General features: G+C 39.1%; 1 protein-coding gene and 1 pseudogene across 3 annotated transcripts in view; one reads left to right on the plus strand and one right to left on the minus strand.

Annotated features, from left to right (window-relative positions):
* ern2 (endoplasmic reticulum to nucleus signaling 2) overlaps positions 1-20,456 on the minus strand; it is a 119,789-nt gene that overhangs the window by 69,137 nt on the left and 30,196 nt on the right. For all 3 annotated transcript variants that reach the window (XM_043711699.2, XM_043711698.2, XM_043711703.2), the window contains exons 2-5: positions 11,913-12,027; positions 7,628-7,661; positions 5,204-5,276; positions 1,507-1,579 (exon numbers count right to left, since the gene is read on the minus strand). In XM_043711699.2, the coding sequence (XP_043567634.2) occupies positions 1,507-1,579; positions 5,204-5,276; positions 7,628-7,661; positions 11,913-12,027 (295 nt within the window). The remainder of the gene's footprint in view (positions 1-1,506; positions 1,580-5,203; positions 5,277-7,627; positions 7,662-11,912; positions 12,028-20,456) is intronic.
* On the plus strand, positions 16,670-17,798 carry LOC122560414 (betaine--homocysteine S-methyltransferase 1 pseudogene; annotated as a pseudogene).

Raw genomic sequence — 20,456 nt, forward strand, 5'->3', positions numbered from 1 at the left:
TTACAAATACCTCTTTCAAATTAATCAATAAAGCTACACAATAAAGCTTCTCACAGACCTTGTACACAATTTTTTAAATATATACATGTCCATAAAAGAGTAGACATGTGGAACAGACAAGCATGGAAAGCCAGCCAGTGCCTTCGAAAAACATTGGATAAATCTGAGAATACAGCTTCTAAGGATAAGTACACACAAAGATGGTTAGCAAAATTTGGAGCATGATTGTTTCTGTGCATCTGCAACCATACAGATGTCATCTGTGGAATATAACTAGACAGGGTTGAGTAAGATAAATTTGCAATGTTAGACATTGTTACTTTTGGGGATCCTGATATTTAATTATGAGTGCCAGACTGGGACTGCTTGGGCCTTTCAGTAGTCACCTATTTCTGGTGATTAAACAGTTATCTGAAGTCTCCAATAGAATAAACTGTGCTCAATCTGTTTGAAGCAATGGGTGAAGTGGGCTATTTTTCATTCTGTATTTTTTCTTCTTGCATTATTAACATCTAGAATTAGAATGATCTCAAAGTCGGATCTATTATGTGTCTAATACAGATACACACTTGGGCATGAGTAGTTACGTACAGGAAATAGCTGACATGTACAAAAGCATCAGCACATGTATGCACACACACAAAGTATATATACAATAATGTAATAATAATGCTTTTCTGATTTTCTTTGAACAATAGGTGAATAGTAGAAGCAGTGATAGGGTAAAACATTGTAAGATAAGTAAATGGTATAAGACAGCATGCATTTCTATCATGCTTCCGTTTCATTGAGGAGACTGTAAACCAATCCACATTCAACAATTTGCTCTGAAAACGTGGCTCACATTTGGACAACAATGACAAATTGTATCCTAATATTTGAAATAAAACATCCCACAAAATTTAAATAAAATTCTATTTGCGTTTTTCTGAATATTAATTTTTTTTAAATTCCAGGATCCAGATCTGGGGCATTTTCAGCAAAATCTAATCAGTTCCTCCTTTGGCCATACCCTATGTGCAAAGTTTAACATACCAAGTTTAACTGAAATCCATACACTAATTTTTGAGATACATTGTATACAAACAGACTAACAGACAGGTGCACGATGTGGAGGTGCCAGTGTTGGATTGGAGTGGACAATGTTAAAAATCACATAAATTCCATCTGGATTATTTGGAAGTACTAGCTTTTAGAATGCTGCGCCTTTATCAGGTAACTAGTTACCTGATGAAGGAGCAGCACTCTGAAAGCTAGTACTTCCAAATAAACCTGTTGGACTATATCCAACTTAGCACCATTGCCCAGCTATGTATCTCTTAGTTGCTGTTTAAGAGGAGCATTGTTAAGACATGAGAAACCACCCTCCAATTTAGAAATGCTGTAATGTATAACCTGAGAAGCCTTTATTGCAGAAGGAGACTTTTAAATTTGTAAAATTTGCTTTACTATAACAAAAGAAATGCAAATGCATAAAATGCAAGTTAATAATTCACACAACTTTACCTGTATACAATATTCCATCAGAACTTCGACATGGAGAGGAATGGACCAATTCAGGGATGGTGAAAGGCAGTTTCTGAAATAAATAATTATATTTGACCAAAAGCAGAGTGATTGCACTGACTTTCAGACAATGGTCTTCAATGAAGATTTTTTTTTTTAACTTTGTTAATATTTTATTCAGACAATAATACATGGTACATTGTAATACAATAGTAATGCATACTGTTTAAAAATCAGATATTGCATTACATTAGAAAATAGATGCCATTGTTGGCTTTCAGCTAGTCACTAAAACAAGCTGTTTACAGAGGCCTTAAAACTGCAGCATAGTGCAAGAATCCACAGTTGTTTACTCATCATCACATTTTCCCTGTCATTCCTTCTTACGCCTAATCCCTCCACCAAAGTGACAGGCTCATATGTGTTATCTCCCTCATTTGGATTACAACCATACAAAAGCACATATCTTTGACATTCTGCACACAAATACTTTCATCAATAATCTTTCACCATGTAACATACTGGCATCACAACATGGATAATTGTTTCTTATGATTCAGTACAGGTGTGACAATACTATGGCTTTAAGAGGTGTATTTTGTCCTGGGCTTTTTTTTTTAAGAGAAATTGTGAGTCATAGGTGACAAGCTGTCTATTTGAAACCAATAAAATAAATAGCTTTTGACGTCTTGGGGTTTTTGAAAGGTTGGAACGATAGAAGCGGCAGATAGATGGACTCAGGCTCCCACTCACTCAGGTTTTAGTTTAGTTTTCAGCAGTTGTTAAGATTATGAAGTTGGCTGTGGAAGCTGTTACAGCTAAAAAGCTTGGATTCTCTTTCTGCTGCCAGAATCACACATGAGACAATTTGTTTTACTGACCTTGCCTTCAACAAGGGTGCGTTTATGGGATGTTACTATATTGGAGCAGTTGCTATTTATTATTTAACTAATCTATTATTCTGTTACGTTTTCCAGTAAAGTTAAGGTTATACCAATCCTTCTTTCTTTTGTTTGTATTTTAACTAGAGGTAAGAATAAAGTGTGTTTTGCTTAAAGCCAAGGAAAGTGACCAATCGAATTGCACCTGGAATACAGTACCTTACACTTGCCTTTAAAGAAGAAAAAAGTTAGGGTCTAGGCTATCTCCTTGACATATTTTGAGGGGATTTTGTCTGGTCCATAACAATGTTGTGTTTGTTCCAAATTCTCTGCAGACGGAGTTAACATAGAACAGTGCAGCACTTCAGCCCACCATGTTTGTGTCAACCATAATTCCATTCTATTCCAATTCCACCTGCCTGCTCAAGGTTTATAACTCTCTATTCCTTGCCTGTTCACGGATCTACACAAGTTACACAAATAACCAGCTTCTTCACTCTCCTCTGTGTCCAGCCCTTACCACCAACTTATGTGGTGGTTGAGCTAAACAGAAAATTAGCTTCCCCATACAAATTAATTTGTTTCAGTCTCAAAGTCAAATTTGCACTGCTGTAACATACTTTCCCTAGTTTATAATGTGACAAGGAGCAGGTATTGATGCTTTTTGGCCTGCAACAGTTGTTTAACTTTAAGAACAAGAAATACTTAATGGCAGGGAATTATTTGTGAAGTTATTTGTCCCTTCCAACATTTGTGGAGAGAGTGAATGTTCAAGATAATGTATTGGGTCCATAGTGGCTTGGCATGAAAGAAGGACTGTAGAGTTGACCAAAGTAGATTGTAATGTGAAAGTAGCTGGTTTAGGAGTTGAATGGCCTCTTATTCTATATTTTGTTTGCAATGTTTTACTTAAAATTTAAAGCTGGAAATAAAAAGTAAGACAACTGATCTTTTGCACCACAAACAACTACATAACGCTTGAACTTTTCTCACAATGAGAAGATTGATAACAGCCTTTTCCAGGTCTTCCTGACTACAGATTAGTCCCAGAGGACTGGAGAATTGTAAATTTGACACTGTTGTTTAAGAAAAGGGTAAAGGATAACCCAGGAAACTCCAGACCTGTCAACTTGATTGCAGTAGTGGAAAAACTAATGGAGGCCATAGTATTAAATAAGATAAATATACACTTAGAGAAAAAGAAGTTAATACTAGACAGTCAACATGGTTTTCTCAAGAGCAGGTCTGGTCTGACAAATTTAATTAAGTTCTTTGACAATATAACACAAGCAGTTAGGTGTGTGTCGTGCTGTGCATGCTGTATATTTCGACTTTCAGAAAGCATTTGATATGGTGCCACGTGGTAGAATGATTAGAAAGTTAGAAATGTTTGAGATTGATGGATCCTTGGCAGCTTGAATTAGAAGATGGACAAAATATAGGACATAGAGGATAGGTGTAAATGGGTATTTCCCAGATTGGAGACAAGTTGAAAGTGATGTTCCCTGGGGATTGGTGTTGGGGTCCTTTCTTTTAATGATTTATATAAACGATTTGGAGATAGGTGTTGAAGGAAAAATCTCCAAATTTGCAGATAAAACTAAGCAAGGGAGAACAGTAAGTTATGAAGATAATGCTGAATGACTTCAGAGGGACGTTGGGCAGACACCTGGCAGGTGAATTTCAATGCAGAGAAATGTGAGGTATTACATTTTGGTAGAAGACAGGTAGAGACAAGACAGGTTCAATGGTACAACTTTGAGGGGATTACAGGAGCAGAGGCATATCGGGGCTTGATCCCATGTGGTTGGACAGTCCCAAGGCGGAAGATGAGACGTTCTTCCTCCAGGCATTGGGTGGTTAGGGTTTGGTGGTGGAGACGGCCCAGGACTTGCATCCCAGATCTTATCCCAGAACCAACTTTCCAACTTGGCACTGCCTTCTTGAATGGTCCTATCTGTCCATTTTCCATCCCACCTATCTGCTCCACCCTCCTCTCCAACCATCACCATCAGCCTATCGCATTCCCAGATACTTTGCTCCCAGCCCCACCCCCTTCCCATTTATCTCTCAGCCCCCTTGGACCACAAGCCTCATTCCTGAGGAAGAGTTTATGCTCGAAATGTTGACTCTCCTGCTTCTTGGATGCTGTCTGACTGGCTGTGCTTTTCCAGCAACACACCCTTTGACTCTGACCTCCAGCATCTGCAGTCCTCACTTTCTCCGCATAGAGTATAAAAGCAAGGAAGTGATGCTGCACCTCTAAAAATCATTGGTCAGAATATTTGGGGTATTCTGTTCAGTTCTGGGGACCTTATTCGGGGATGGAAGTTAAAGCTCTGGACAGAGTTCAAAGGAAATTTACTAGAATAATGCAGGAATGAGGGATTTTAGATACAAGCAAAGATTAGAGAAATTGGGCTTTCTCTCTTTGAAGAAGAGAAGATTAAGAGGTGACCTTATTGTGCCAATTTTGAGAGGGTAAAGAGGATATTCTGTTTCCATTCATTGGTATTTCATTAACTAGGGTCACAATTTCAAGATTATCAGAAGGAGATCTAAGGACGAGATGAGGAGAAACTTCTTTACTCAAGAGTTGTTAGGACTTGAAATGTGCTTTGACAATAGTGGAGACTGATTCTATACAGTTGGAAGTTTCATAAGAGAGCTAGGTATATACTTGAAAATGATCAATTTAGAGGGCTACAAAGATAGGGCTGGAGAATTGGACTAGTAACACTCTTGGTATTGCAGTTGAATAATAAATTCAGAACTGAAATTGATTTTTGGAATTAATGAAATGCTACGCAACTTACCATTAGTCCCTCTTTGTTTGTCCCTCCCATGACATAAAGGCTGCCATCATTTGGATCCGGAAGAAATGCTGGCCTACATTCAGAACAGAAACAAGTTTCTGTGTATACTCGGCATGAAACAAGCCCCAAAAAAATGCAGGATATAATTTGTAATAGAAACAAATAAACAAAATGTAATAACTGTATTTGATTTAGGTCAAATGACAGTCATGAATTAGGAGTAACTTATTAAGAATTTATATAACAATCTAAATCCCTCACCGGACCAACCCACATCTGATTTTCTTTTGACTCTTCTATAGTTTTGTACAAATATACCCTCAATGGACCAAATTATCAATTTCTATGCAGTAAAATGCTATGATTCCAGTGCTCTTCTGAAGTGTTGCAACTAGTGAACTGGCAGACACTTTGGTTCGGAAACTGGTTCGATAAAATGCAAGCAGTAACTCTCTGATGCTTGACACTTATTTTGAAATCTCAGTGTGGAGACAGATGATTTGTGCCATCTGCTTATTCATATGAACTATACATTATGCAGAATATCAATCACTGATGCTATGGTTAAGTGCATGCTACTTTTTAAATGCTGTAACGACATGGGGTAAATCCCTCTGCTAATTTAAACCAGCCACACAGAAAAGATTCACCTTGCGCTGTAATCTGTTAAAAACCAAAGAACCATCCCAGAGGTCACTATTTAAAGTAAAAATGAACAACTTTATCCTTTAAGTGCAACAGAGAATTTTAAAACCAACAACTATTTACAACTCCTTTCTCTTAAACCAATCTTTTAGCTCCCACTCTACTAGCCCGACAAAAAAATCCCAATTAAGATTTACAAAAAAAAATCACATTTCAAAACCAGTCAGCCTTGCCGATTTTCCTCTGTAGATTCTCTCTGGGACAGCCTCAATTTCTGCTGCACAAACTTCCCTCATACAGATACCTTTCAGAGAGCTCTTCAGCTAGCAGTCTACATTTGTTGGTCTATGGCAGTTCTCCCCCTAACTGATCAAAATGTCTGGTTTTATACCCCAAAACATTGGATTGCTTCATTGGTTTTAATATTATCAAAATACTACAGTCAAATTTGATTGGATTTTGGTATTTTGGGGCATAATTTAAACTGATTGGGAGAATTTGAATTTTCTTTATCTCATGGCAACCCAGCTGCTGCTATTTGTTTTGACCAAGTATTACATTATTACCTTGCTCAGGACTCTCTGTGCTTTGTCAGTCCTTGCTAGCTTTTCAACTCTCTTAAAGGTACAGTACACCTCTACACCTTCATAACAATACAGAAAAGGTCACTCTGAAACAAAGATAAACTAATTTTATACAAGTGAAGATGGAAAGAACATGGTCAAAAAAAAAATTACTGAGGGGTATTCAGCAGTTACCTCCTGGTCATGAAACCTGGAGATTGCAAAATCTTCAATGACATTCTCACATTTGGGAGGGGTGCAAAAGTCATCAGAAAAGGACAAACCACAGTTTATAATGGACTGGGAGAATTGCACATGTAAATTATGTGAAAGGTCACTAATGGACTGAAAACCATTACAACAGAGTAAGGCACTATGAGCAGAGCTGTAGGAAAAATACAAATACAATGCTGACTCATGAAAAATGAGAGGCCCCCGATTAAGGCTGGGAGACCAAAGAGGACTTGCAAACAAAGACTGGGATAAGAGGGAAGGTTTTTCATTCTTTCATGGGATGTGAGTGTTATTTTCTGGATCAGCATTTATTCCTCATCCCTACTTGCCCTTGAGAAAATTGTGGTGAGCTGCCTTCTTGAACTGCTATAGCAAGAGATCAACATTTAAATGTAAACATCTCTAAATTGGCAGCAGAGCAGAGAACTTATCAGGGGAAATGGAAAACTGTCCATGTTAAAAAAAACTATATAGTATACTTTTGAGGTATATGTTTTTTTTTAGTGAAAGGGCATTTTTGATAATAAAGTGAAGGATGTGCCTTACCTGTTTTTGACTGACTCAATTTCTTACTCAACCCATCAGCATAGCTTTTTGCAACTCAACAATGCTGAGTACCCAACAGTTACATGAAAAACATTTAATCATTCACAAAGTCAACAAGTGGAGTTTGCACGTTCTCCCCGTATCTGTGTGGGTTTCCTCCGGGTGCTCCGGTTTCCTCCCACAGTCCAAAGATGTGCAGGTTAGGTGAATTGGCCATGCTAAATTGCCCATAGTATTAGGTGAAGGGGTAAATGTAGTGGAATGGGTCTGGGTGTGTTGCTCTTCGGAGGGTCGGTGTGGACTTGTTGGGCCGAAGGGCCCGTTTCCACACTGTAAGTAATCTAATCTAAACTAGGTGTCTTCATAGTGAAACAGTTCAAGCCTATATTCTGTAGAAGTTTTCAGAATATAAATAATAAGTTTAATAGAAACTTACTCAGCAACGTAGACTGGAACTTGAATGATTGGATCTGAAAAATAAATTATATACAAAATTCAGAGCTGCTTGAGAAATGTGGCAGTTCTAAACAGAAACTCTGTGACGGTGCTAAAGCTGGGGTTCCATTTTCCCAATCCATACTGAGAAGTTAGTTGAATCATGCAGCTATTTCATATCTTTCCAAGCAATCTTGAGATTTACTCAAATTTATTGAGATAATTTATACCAGAACACTGAAAGTTTGCACCCACCTGCCAACTGATTTACAGGACTAGAGTACAACGTTGTTCCTAGAGAATTATTACAACAGAGAATGCAGCCACCCATCAGTCAAGTTTAGGCTGACTCTCAGTAGTGCCAAATAATCCTATCACCCTAGTTTATCTATTATTCTAGCAGGATCAGGTTCAAGTCCCACATTCCCCAGAGGGGCATAATAACACCTCTGAACAGGTTGATTAGAAAATTCCTATGTCATGATCTTATGTAAAGGTTCTACTATGTTCAGTACTCAGATATCAATGATGCACTTGTGCATTGTGCAGAGTTATTTGACTATCTGAACAATGATGATTGACAACTGGTACTGTAATTAGAAATCACCTACTTAAAGCATGTCATTGTATATGTTTATGGTTTGCACCTTTTTGTGTAGATTTTTATGGCTTGTGGAGGGTTTGATTACAATTCATTCGATATATTGCTTCTGCTGTCATCTCGTATTATCTCACACCAGCCCTCAATTAAGGCACTACAACATTTTCTTTTAATTAATTCAAGGGATGCAGGCATGACTGGCTCGGACAGCATTTATTGACTGTCCCTAAGAAGGTGGTGAGGAGATACTTGCTTCAACGTATTCAGTTCTTGGGATGTAGGGACACTCACGGTGAATTAAGAAAGGGGTTCCAGGATTTTGACCAAGCAAAAGTGATGGAAAATAGTTTCAAGTCAGAACGGTCACCTTACAGCAGACCTTACAGCTGGTGGTCATACAGTATGAAAAAAGGCCCTTCAGCCGACCAGGTTTCCTAAACTGAACTAGTCCCAAATTATGGTGATGTTCCCATGTATCTGCTACCATTGTTCTTCTAGGTGGTAGACGTTATAAATGTTATCGAAGGAGCCTTGGTAAATTGCTACAGTGCACCTTGAAGATGGTAAACACAGCTGCCTGTGCGTGTCAGTGGTGAAAAGAATGAATGCTGAAGGTTGTGCTTGCGATGCAAATCAAAATGGCTGCTTTGTCTTGGATGGTATCAAATTTCTTGAGTTTCACTGAAGTTGCACCCTTTGGCTGAATGAAGTCTTTTCCATAATACTCCTGACCAGTGTTTTGTAGATGATTCACAGGTATTGCAGAGAACGTGGCCGAATTACCTGCCACAGAATTCCTGCCTTCACCTGTGTAGGCAGCCACAATATTTATATGACTGGTCAAATTCAGTTTCTGATGGTAACCCCCAGGATATTGACAATGAGGGATTCAGTGTTCGCTATTTGCCACTGAGTGTCAATGGCGATGGTTCAATTTTCTCTGGTTAGAGATGGTCATTTCCTGGCACTTGTGTGACATGAATGTTATGTGCCACATATCAACCCAAGCCTGGATATTGTTCAGATCTTGCTGCATTACTATTTGGATTGCTTCAGTAGCTGAGGAGTTGCAAATTATGCTGAAAATTGTGTAACGATCAGTGGAGATCCCTACTTTGGTTCTCATGATGAAGGAAAGGTCATTGATGAAGTAGCTGAAGATGGTTGGGCCAAACATACCATAATAGAATCATACAGAATAGAAGTTACATTTTGGCCCATCAAGTCTGCATCAACAAAAACTCCTCCAAATCTACACTCGCCTTACTTTTCAGCACTTGGCCCATAGGCTTATATGTTATGACATTTCAAAATGCTCATCCAAATATGTTTAAAGGTTACAAGATTTCTTGCCTCAACAGTGCATTTCAGGTTTCTGCCACCCTCTGGGTGAAAATTACTTTCTCCAAATCCCCTCTAAACATCTTACCTGTTACCTTAAAATTATGTCCCTCCTTGTTAATGACCCTTCAACTATGGGAACAGTTACTTTCTATCCTGTTCTTCATACTGTTGCATACCTCAACCAAGTCCCCTCTCAGCCTTCTCTGCTCCAAAGAAACCAACCTGAGCTTATTCAGTTTCTCTTCAGAGCTAAACTGCTTCTTTCCAGGAATCATCTTGGTAAACCTCCTCTGCACTCCTCCAGTGCAATCACATCCTTCCTACAAATGCGCGCAGTGTTCCAACTGTGGCCTAACCAAAGTTTCATTTACATAGTACCTTGCAAGTACTGTAACAAACACTGCATTGGACAAACAATCAGAAAACTAGCCACCAGGATACGTGAACATCAACCAGCCACAAAACGACATGACCCATTCTCACTAGTATCCTTACATACGGATGAGGAAGGACACCACTTCAACTGGGACAACACATCCATCCTAGGACAAGTCAAACAGAGACACGCACAAGATATCCTAGAAGCATGGCATTCCAATTGGAACTCTATCAACAAACACATTGACTTAGACCCCATTTATCACGTTCTGAGAAAAAGAACAGGAAATGACATCAGCACAGGAAATGGCATCACCAACCCAAGGAAATCTAAACACATAAATAGAAAGTGGGTCACTAACACCAGTGCATCACTGGAGGCTCGCTGATGATGTTACCCAGTATGGTGACAAAACATCTGAAAGACAGGATGACAGTAGTGGGAAATGCGACATTGTAAGGTACAATTCCATCAGTATAACTTTTGCTTGATTCATCTGTGCAATGCTCTTCCAGTTTTAGTATGAGCCTCCTGATGTTAATAGAGAAGACATTAAATGGTTTTCAAGGCTATGCTTTGCTATTCTGATTTCCAGAGCCTAAGTTGATTCCAGGTGGTCTGTCCAGTTTCATTCCTTTGTTTGAGCTTCATAGTGATTTGATACAACTAAGTAGTTTGCTAGGCTATTTCAGAGGCAAGTTAAAAGTCTCCCATATTGCTGTGGGTGTGGGTCATATGTAGGCCAAAGTAAGTAGGAATACCAGACCTCCTTCCCGAAAGGATCTTAATGAATCCAGTGGGTTTTTGTGACAATCAGCAGTGATTATAAAATCACCATTAGACTAGCTTTACATTTCCAGATTTTATTAAATTTAAGTTTCACCATCTGCCATTGTGGAATTCAAACCCATGTCCCCAGAACATTACCCTGAGGTAACATTACCACTATGTTATTACTTCTCCTGTGCTTTACATTGTCTCCAATTTGCTTGGTTTCAAGAAAATACTACACCACCTTTCTTACTTGGCCCAAAAGAGATCAAGAAATCAACTGATGCATAAACCAATGGAGCAAGAGGATCCATGTATTGTTATTGACAGTGCTAGTCTGCCTACATGTTCCTTGTTCTTTGATTAAGAATATTCTGTAGACAAAGATCAAGCTTTTGATGATCATTTACAGCCAGCAAAAAAATCAGCTCTCCACACTTAAATCCACAGCAGCTTCAGTAACATTAGATTTCTCAGTACTGACATAAGCAAGTGTGATGAATAATTTTTCTTACAGCAGCCACTGGACCCTAATGGATGATCCAGGCTTATGATGAGCAAAGTGAAAGGTTTCCACCATCTGTTAACCAGCTTATAACTGTTCGTACCTCTGGACCAGAAACTCTGGATTCAAGTCACACCTGTCAATACAAATGTATAACATGTCTGGAAAGATTGATATAAAAAATATTAGGAGGTCCTATGGTGCAATGATAGAGTCGCCACGTGTGGGTTAGAAAATCTGGGTCTAGATAACCAACTGTCCCAAAGCTCTTCATACCTCAACAGGTTGATTAAAAATAATTATGGGGAGGCAGCAATGTAGTGGCAATGTCACTGCTCTAGCAATCTAAAACCCTCAGGCTAATGTTCTGCCTATGGCTGTAACAGTCTGAAAATGCCCAATCTTGTCTGACCTCAGAAGGTATGTAGATTCAGACTTGATTAGTACTAAGATGAGAGATACTTTAGGGAATACCAAATGCAAGAGGCTAGAGCCCCTGGTATAGAAACAGAGTTGACAGCTTCAGGAAGTATGTGGGGAGTGAAGATGTTTACCATCAATTGGCTATATTTGGTTAAACTCAGAAAGCTGCCTTCATCATTTGCTGATTTTTCAGTTATATATGCAGAAAGCCTTAATAGCAATTTGTGTATATTTAAATATTATATCCATTAAAAATGTTTTACCTTCTTTTAAGGTCCACTTGATTTCTCCAGTTCGTTTACTGACAGCGTGCAGGTTCCCATCAAGTGTCGATACAAAGAGCAGTGTTTCTGGGAGAGTCACTGTGCTGACAGCACACTGGTGAAACATAGAATGATATTTGCTGTCAAAATTGAATACGTAAGAAAATAACTCAAAATTCAAATCCAATCATATTCATCTATGTATAATTTGGTTTGATGATTTTCTTCCTAGAACAAGCATAAAGAAATCACAGCAAGATCATTGGCAAAGAAAAGTCAATTCGAAATTGCCAACTTGTTCGGGGCTAAGGCTATGTTAACATTGGTTAGAATGCAGAAAACTCGTCCACCTCGTCCCTGGTCTGAAAATAGCGCAATGATGGGAAATAAGAGGATGAGGTCAACTATAAAGTCAACTTTTCGGCATTATTTCACTAAGATGTCTAGCCTCGTGCCTGTCTACTTTGGAATCCCGCATCTGCAGTTTTTTTTGTCTCTAGACTAGATAAGGATGACAATTTCCTTCCCAAAAGGGAATTCATGAATCAGATGGGTTTTTTTCTGACAATTGACAATGGTCATCCATGATATCATTTGACTCTTAATTCCAGGTTTTTAATTGAATTCACACTCCACCATTTGCATGGCAGGATTCAAACATTTAAAGTTAGCAATTAATACTAGATAATACCTGCCCAAGCATATTTGTATTCAGGAATATCCCATGCATTGTACTGCAGAGCACATATGGCCTCCTCGCTGGTTGTTTGCACTTGCAGTCTTGGCTCAAGTAGAAAATCTGGTCACTTAGGTGGCATACTAGCCTGTGTTACGGTTTGAAAATTATGCTCCATGATAAGTAAGCATTCTTGACAAAAAGCAAACAGTCGAATTTTAAAGAAAAAAAAACATGTTGTACCTGAATAGGAATTCTTCTATGATTATTGGAAGATTCTGCAATCTGGTGACTAGAATTATCCTTTCTCTTTCATTGCTGTGATAGTCACAGAAAACTGAATCTCTTCCTCCTCTCCACTTTAGGTATTTAGCATTTAGGGAACATTTTATAGCTAAAATATTACATGTTGTATTGAGTGTGGAAATGTTAAATATATTAATTTATATGATAATCAGGTAGTGTTGTGAAAATCCAAAGTGCCTAAAGACCTTGACTGTCTGTGGATCTAAGAATTAAGTATTCAACAGTACTTGGTAGTCAGCAACTTACAATCTCTTTTAACCACAAGGTGTATAATTTCTTTAACTCTTTCAAAGGTATTTGCTAATTTGGATGGCACCTGCCAGAGCATTATGAGTAGACGTTTTACTGATGCACCGAACGTAAGCTTAGGTAATGGCTCACCAAGCATTGCAGCAGGCCTGCACAGGCCGATTGGACCTCCCTGTCCCTGTCCATTTCAATTACCCCAACCAATCCCTTTCCGACATGACCATCCTTGGCCTCCTTCTTCCATTGCCAAAACAAACCACAGCACCTATTAGAGGAACAACACCTTATCTTTCGCCTGGGCACCCTACAGCTTGGAGGACTTAACATTGAGTTCTCCAAATTTAAATAATCTCCCTCCCCATTCCCCGACCCCCTTCCCTGCCCCTCCCCCTCCCTGCCACCAACAGATTCATTCCTCCCATTGACCAACCAGGTCGTACCCTCTACCTGCCTTCACCTATCCCACTTCACCACCCTCCTCCTTTATCTGCAGCGCCCTCCCCCCACCCCCCACCCACCCGCAGTCCTGAAGGAGGGTTACACCCAAAATGTTGACTTCTGCACCTCCTGATGCCGCCTGGCTTGCTGTGTTCTTGCAGCCTCCTGCCCATCCTTACCTAGTCTGGCCTACATGTGACTCACATTAGACCCACAGCAATATAGGTGAATCTTAACTGTCCTCTAGACAATTAGGAAAGTGCAGTAAATACTGGCCTCTCCAGTGATGCTCGCATCCCGTGAATGAATTATTAAAAAAAATGTAAAAATAGGAAAGTTACTTTTGTTCATATCAAGTAACTCAGAAAACCCTTAAAATGGCTATATACTGGTACAACTGCTAAACCAGGGAATACAAACAAATCTCACCATGTTTCACAGGGAAGTAATATGATAATGATCTGGATTTTAAAAGTGCTATTTTCTATGTGTTAAGATATTAACACAGCTTTCTCACCTTTTCTCGACGATGTAAAATAACCACTGCAGTTGGTACCCAAAACGCAAGATAAATTTCTAGTTCCATTGAATTAAAAAAATAAAAAAGATGGTAGCAGCCTTCCTAAAACTTACATGATTCAGCCTATTGTTGACATTAGTTTCATCCAATTTTTCCTTTTATTTCTCATTGCTACTCCTTTCCTTTCCTTTTTTTTCTTGAAACTGATTGATTCATCGCCATGACACAAACTCTGATACTTTGTCCAAGTAGCCATTACAACATAAGCTTTGAAAGCAAATAATGCAAGATATTACTGGAAGTGAACATAACTGCAGGCAAGCACAACCTTCTTCTAACATCTAGAAAAATATACTATGATAGCGTTCACAACGAATATGAGCAGAATACAATATCGGTCATGAACAGCAGGAAGTACAGTACTTTTCATGGAGAAGTAGGTGGCTTAAAGAAACATAGGGAGACTCTGCAGGTGCTGCAGCAGTTGAATCGAGTGATGATTTAACTATTATTATTCACCATATCCACTTGGATACTGGTTTAGCAATAAGACTTGTGACTCATAATCTGTGGGTTATTTATGAACTGTCTACAGGTTCATCACAATGTGATGAACTGCAGGGCAATTTCCGTTAATTAATAGCTTGTGCAACCAGATCTTTTCAAACTTTCTACAAGGATGTGAAAGGGTGTAGTCATACTATTAGACTGCCACAGGCATCAACCTGATGAACCAAGTAGAAAGACTCAACTCCGCTTCTGGCTTCAATGCAGTAGTTATTTGTGTTTCGTACTGATGTAATCCAGTTTCACACCATAACTGATATTACAGAATGCCTACAGTGTGGAAACAGTCATTTGGCCCAACAAGTCCACAACAATTCTCCGAAGAGTTCCCACCCAAACCCATTCCCCTACATTTCCCCTGACTAATGCACTGAGCCTACACATCCCTGAACACTATGGGCAATTTAGCATAGCTAATTCACCTGACCTGCACGTCTTTGGACTGTGGGAGGAAACCGGTGCACCTGGAGAAAACTCATGCAGATACGATGAGAATATGCAAACTCTACACAGACAGGCACCCAAGGCTGGAATCGAACCCAGGTTCCTGGCGTTGTGAGGCAACAGTGTTAACCATTGAGCCACTGTGCCACCCCTTATTTTAAATGAATAAAAATTGTCAGTGTTAGGAAGAATCTACTGGTGCCCTGTTTTAGCATTTACAACCTAGCAATACATCCCACTTGTTCCATTCTGTGCAACGTAACAATTCAACATATCCCCCCTTGACGAGATGCAATGTTCAAAGTTTGTGCGAAGATTTGTAGCTCGGGTGCTCGTTGTTGTGGTTCTGTTCGCCGAGCTGGAAGTTTTTGTTGCAAACGTTTCGTCCCCTGGCTGGGGACGACACTACTATCGATCGACTGGGACAACACTACTATCATAGGGCATGCCAGACAGAGAACAGCCAGGGAATTCCTAGAGGCATGGCATTCATCCACAAACTCCATCAACAAACACATCGACCTGGACCCAATATACCAACCACTACAGCGGACAGCTGAAACTGACAACCGGAAGCGGCAGGGACAGACCACTATAAACACCGGAGGAAACATCAAAGAAGCGCTTCGCAGGAAGCTCCCAAGCACTGATGATGTCGCCTAGCCAGGGGACGAAACGTTTGCAACAAAAACTTCCAGCTCGGCGAATAGAACCACAACAGAGATGCAATGTGTTGTCACACAATGCTGAAGCAAGTGTGTGTGTTTTGTGGTTGACATTGGGCCAAGGACATTACGCTGGGAAACCCCTACAGAGGTGTCCTCATGCTGAGATAATTAACGTCTAATAACCACAATCATTTTCCGATGTGCTAGGTGTGACTCTCACCAGCATGGAGTTGTCACTTTCACATCACCTCTGGAATTCAGCTCTTTTTTCCATGTTTGAACCGAGGCTGTAATGAGGTCAGGAACTGAGTAGTCCTGGAGAAAGCCAAATTTAGCATGAGTGAGCAGGTTATTAATAATTACTGTTGTTAACCCCTTCCATCACTTTACTGATAAATGACAGTAGACTCATCAGGAAACAACTGGCCAGCTTGGATTGTCCTGTCCTTTGTATATACTTAGGCACTTTCCCACACAGGTAGATTCCAGTGTTTAGTGTCAGTATGGCAAGAAGCACAGCAAATTCTGGAACATATGTCTTTAGCACTATAGCCAGAATATTGTAAGGGCCCAAAGCCTTTTCAATATTCACTGTGTTCAGCCATTTTGTGATTCTTGTGAAATGAATCAAATTTGCTGAAGACCAGCATCTATTATGTTGGGAGCCTCTGTAGGAGGATGAAATAGATCATCCACCTGACATTTCTAGCTGAAAATTGTTGCAAATTTTTCAACCTTATGTTTGCACTCGTACAACCTGATTAACTGTGTAATTGTTTTGAGAAATAGCCTATAAGCATCCAATATGACGGACCGTAACAAACAAATTTTTTGTTTCAAATTTGTCATCCCCATTCCAGTGAAAGAAAATAAATAACCTCCTGGGTCCATGCCTAAAACACAGTCAGACTGCTTCATTTGTAAGTATGTAATAACTCCTCAAAGCTGGAAACAAGTGGACAGCAGAGTGCATTTTAAGAGCCAGCAAGTGCCTTTGGAATGCCAACAGTCAGGAAAAAGGGAAGGCTGCTGCACTTCTGGATTGTTTGTCCTCTGGGAGGTCATTATTGGAGCTGGAGGGTTTGCTTTTGTTCTCAAAAAGACAGAACATGTTGAAGCTGGACCTTGGACACCAGAGTAACGATTGAGTATCTTAAGGCTATCAGACAGCTACACCACGAGTTCCTCAAAGCAGGCTTTACAGCCATGCCGATTTCACTTTTTACACAAGTGATGACAAGTTGGAAAACAGAGGAAATTATTTGGAACAAAAAGTTTCAGGCCTGAAAGTGAAGCTGCATGTGACATTGCAAGGGAGATGGCTAATGAAGGAGGACATATGTCCTTGTTACTGGGTAGTCAGCCAAATCTCTTCCTACCTCAGCTGCAAAAGTGAGACAGAGGTGAAGGCAATCTTCAGGAAATAACTAGATGTCTTTAGCAAGAAAAACATAAATTTCACGCTTGCAGAGTACTTTGAACACATGAAGGAAGCAGAATGGGCAGTTCATATTTTGAAGGAATCCAGAAAACCAGTTGGTTCCACTTATGCAATGGTCCAAAGATCATTTTGACTGCAGTATCAGTAGGGTACAGTGCAGGTAGACTTATAACAGTTGCTACTGACACTGTTGGAGTGAACTGCCATTTTGAGCCAGGCACTTAACTCAAAACTATGATACTTATGAGAAAAGGTTTAGCAGCTGCAAAACTAAAAGCACACTTCATGATGCAGCCCACAGCTCTGTACACACCTGACTACAACAAGCAGAAATTCATTGATCTTCCCGAATTTTCATTCACTCTGGAGCCACAAATTCTCGCCAGATGGGGTACAAGAGATGCAAGGGATGCTTTTAATTCAGGAATCCAACATATTGGTGTCTGTTGTGGATGTGAACCTTATCATATTAGGGCTATAGCAAAAGAGCAGCTGAAAAGGCCTTCCTTCCAGTGGTGTCAGTGAAGCATGATGCCTGGGAAGATGGTCTGCAATGCACACAAAGCCTTGGGTGTAAGTGAGAGCTCAGTGGGGCCTGCATCAGGGTGACCATATTTGACCTCTCAAAGCCAGATAGCTTTGGCATGACCAAAGAAGACAAAGACCAATACAACAAAAAGAAATTATATCTGAGAACCAACTGTATCACTTTTCTGTATTTTTTACTTGTTACTATTTTTAACTTTTGTATCTGATGTTTATCTACAAACTATATCACTTTTGAGTAACTTTTTTATCCAAAACTACTTTTAATCTTTGTGCCTGCTGTTTAATAACTGCATTGCATTTAAGTCAGTTTTTGTCCATAACTATTTTTACATCTTTGTATCTAATGCTTATTTACTAACCACATCACGTTTAATTATCTTTTATCCGTAACTATTTTTAATCTTTGTGTCTGTTGTGTAATAAGCATGTTATTGTCCAATCTTTTCTTATAAGACAAACCGACAGAGACCCAGACATGTTAGATCTTTGGGAAAACAACTGAAAATACTTTACTATTCACTCCCATGGTCTGTTTTCCTCAATTCTTCAGATAATGATCCTATTTTCCCATAAAATTGTATAAAATAATTTTTAAAAACTTCCAGTTCAGAGCTAAACTGAATACAACCTAGTAGCAAACAGTAACAAGGAAATATTGCAATGTGTACCTAAACCAACACCCTTGTGGCTCATGGTTAGTTTGCTTAAATGTTGCTTTTACCCTACTGTGCCTGATTACTTATTAACTGAACTGTGGATGCTCAGATAACAGACGGAAAGTTTCAGATTAGGAGTATTGTATAGAACTGTGCGTAGAAAATCTGAGATTTTAAATTTGTATTCAAGAAATGACTTCTTCTATTTATACTAGCACTGCTGCCTCACAGTGCCAGGACTCAGGTTCAATTCCATCCTCTGGCAATTAGAGTTTGCACATTCTCCCATGTCTGCATTGGTTTCCCCTGGGAGCTCTGGTTTCCTCCCACAGTTCAAAGATGTACAGGTTATGTGCATTAGCCAAGCTAAATTGCTCATATGGTCCAGGGATGTGCAGGCTAGGTGGATTAGCCATGGGAAATGCAGGATTACAGGTATGGCAGGTGGATCTGGGTGGGATGCTCTTCAGAAGGTCGATGTGGACTTAATGGGCCAAATGGCCTGTTTTCAAACTGTAGGGATTCTATGATTTGATGATGATTATAAGTTTAAAACTGCTTTCTTGTAACAAATTAACCTATTTGTACTTTAATTAGTGCATTAATTAGGCACTTGTCATCCAAGAGTGACAATGGTGTTTTTGGACAAAATAGATCAATGAGGAAAATGTTAAGCATTGATTATATTCACTACTAAAATCAGGGACTTCTTGTTTAACAAGAAATTTATAAAGACAGGGTTTTTCCAGTTCATTCGCATATCTGTTCTCGCAACAGTAAGTTAAGCATTTAACAACTCTCAAAACAAGAAAAGGCACTCAACTGATCAATCTCATTCCATATGGAACCTTAGGAACCACACTTGGTCATTCAGTTGTTTGAGTCTGCTCTATCATTCAATTAGATCATGCATTATCAAAATTATTGAGTTGCAGATTCCAACATTTTTTCCATATTCTTTGAAACTCTTACAGAAAAATATTTGTGTCTTGAAAGGTCTAACTCGCCCAATAATATCAACAGCCTTTTGGAGAGTGAGTTCAAGATTTCTACTGGTCTTTTCATGAGACATTCTCCTGATCAAATTTTACTTTACACATCAGCTCTTTTATCAGTGACATGAGCAATTAGTGATGCAAAATATAACACATCTCTAACTTACTTCGTCACCCAAAGGTGAGGGCAATATGTAAAATGGAATTGACCTACTGATGCAGATGAAGTACGTACGGTTTTGGAAATTTTACTCAATTATTTTTCCGGTGTCTGATACCGGAATATTTGATGCTGTGAACTTGTGCATATATTGGGAGAAATGTTAAATCTTCCAACATTAAAAACTTCCAATCTTCATAAATTAACCTTTTTTACTACATTTCTTTTTTGATGGCTCGTGAAGTTAACAACAATTAAGTTCAATAAAATTAAGTGATACCAACAAACTTTAGATATTGCCAATTTTCAGCCACTGCAATGACATGGCCAGTTTTGCCTGATAGAACATCAGCTGAACTCCTATCAAAACCTTAAGATGATAAAATATGCAGGAGCCAAAACTTTCTATAACTCAAAATTATGAACGGTCAACCAGAACTAAATATTGTCATGATAAGCTACAAAAGCAAACCTATGCTTTAGTCATAAACATACTTTATGCACTTTGGTTGAGGTGTCATATTTCTCAACCTAAATAACCTAGTATTGGATTTGAAAGAACAGCAGCAACTCATTTGAAATCCCTGGTTGGGTACAACTCAAGAAGCTTGACAATAGCTAGAACAAAGTAGTCTGATGGACTCACATCTCATCCACCATCTTTACCAATGAATATTGGCAGCTATGTGTACAGCTATTAAAAGCTATGCAGCAACTCATCGTTCTCTTTCGATAAGCCCTTCCAAATCTGTGACCGCTTTACCAAGAAGGGCAAGGGCAATTGATACATCCATCAACTTCAAGTTCCCCTCCTAGCCACACAAAATCCATCACAATGCCTTCACTGTCACTAGATCAAAAGCGTGAAACTATAA

Source organism: Chiloscyllium plagiosum, unplaced genomic scaffold, assembly GCF_037043375.1.
Source record: "Chiloscyllium plagiosum isolate Xiang-an unplaced genomic scaffold, Cpla_swu_hap1 HiC_scaffold_20, whole genome shotgun sequence".
In the NCBI taxonomy this organism is placed as follows: Eukaryota; Metazoa; Chordata; class Chondrichthyes; order Orectolobiformes; family Hemiscylliidae; genus Chiloscyllium; species Chiloscyllium plagiosum.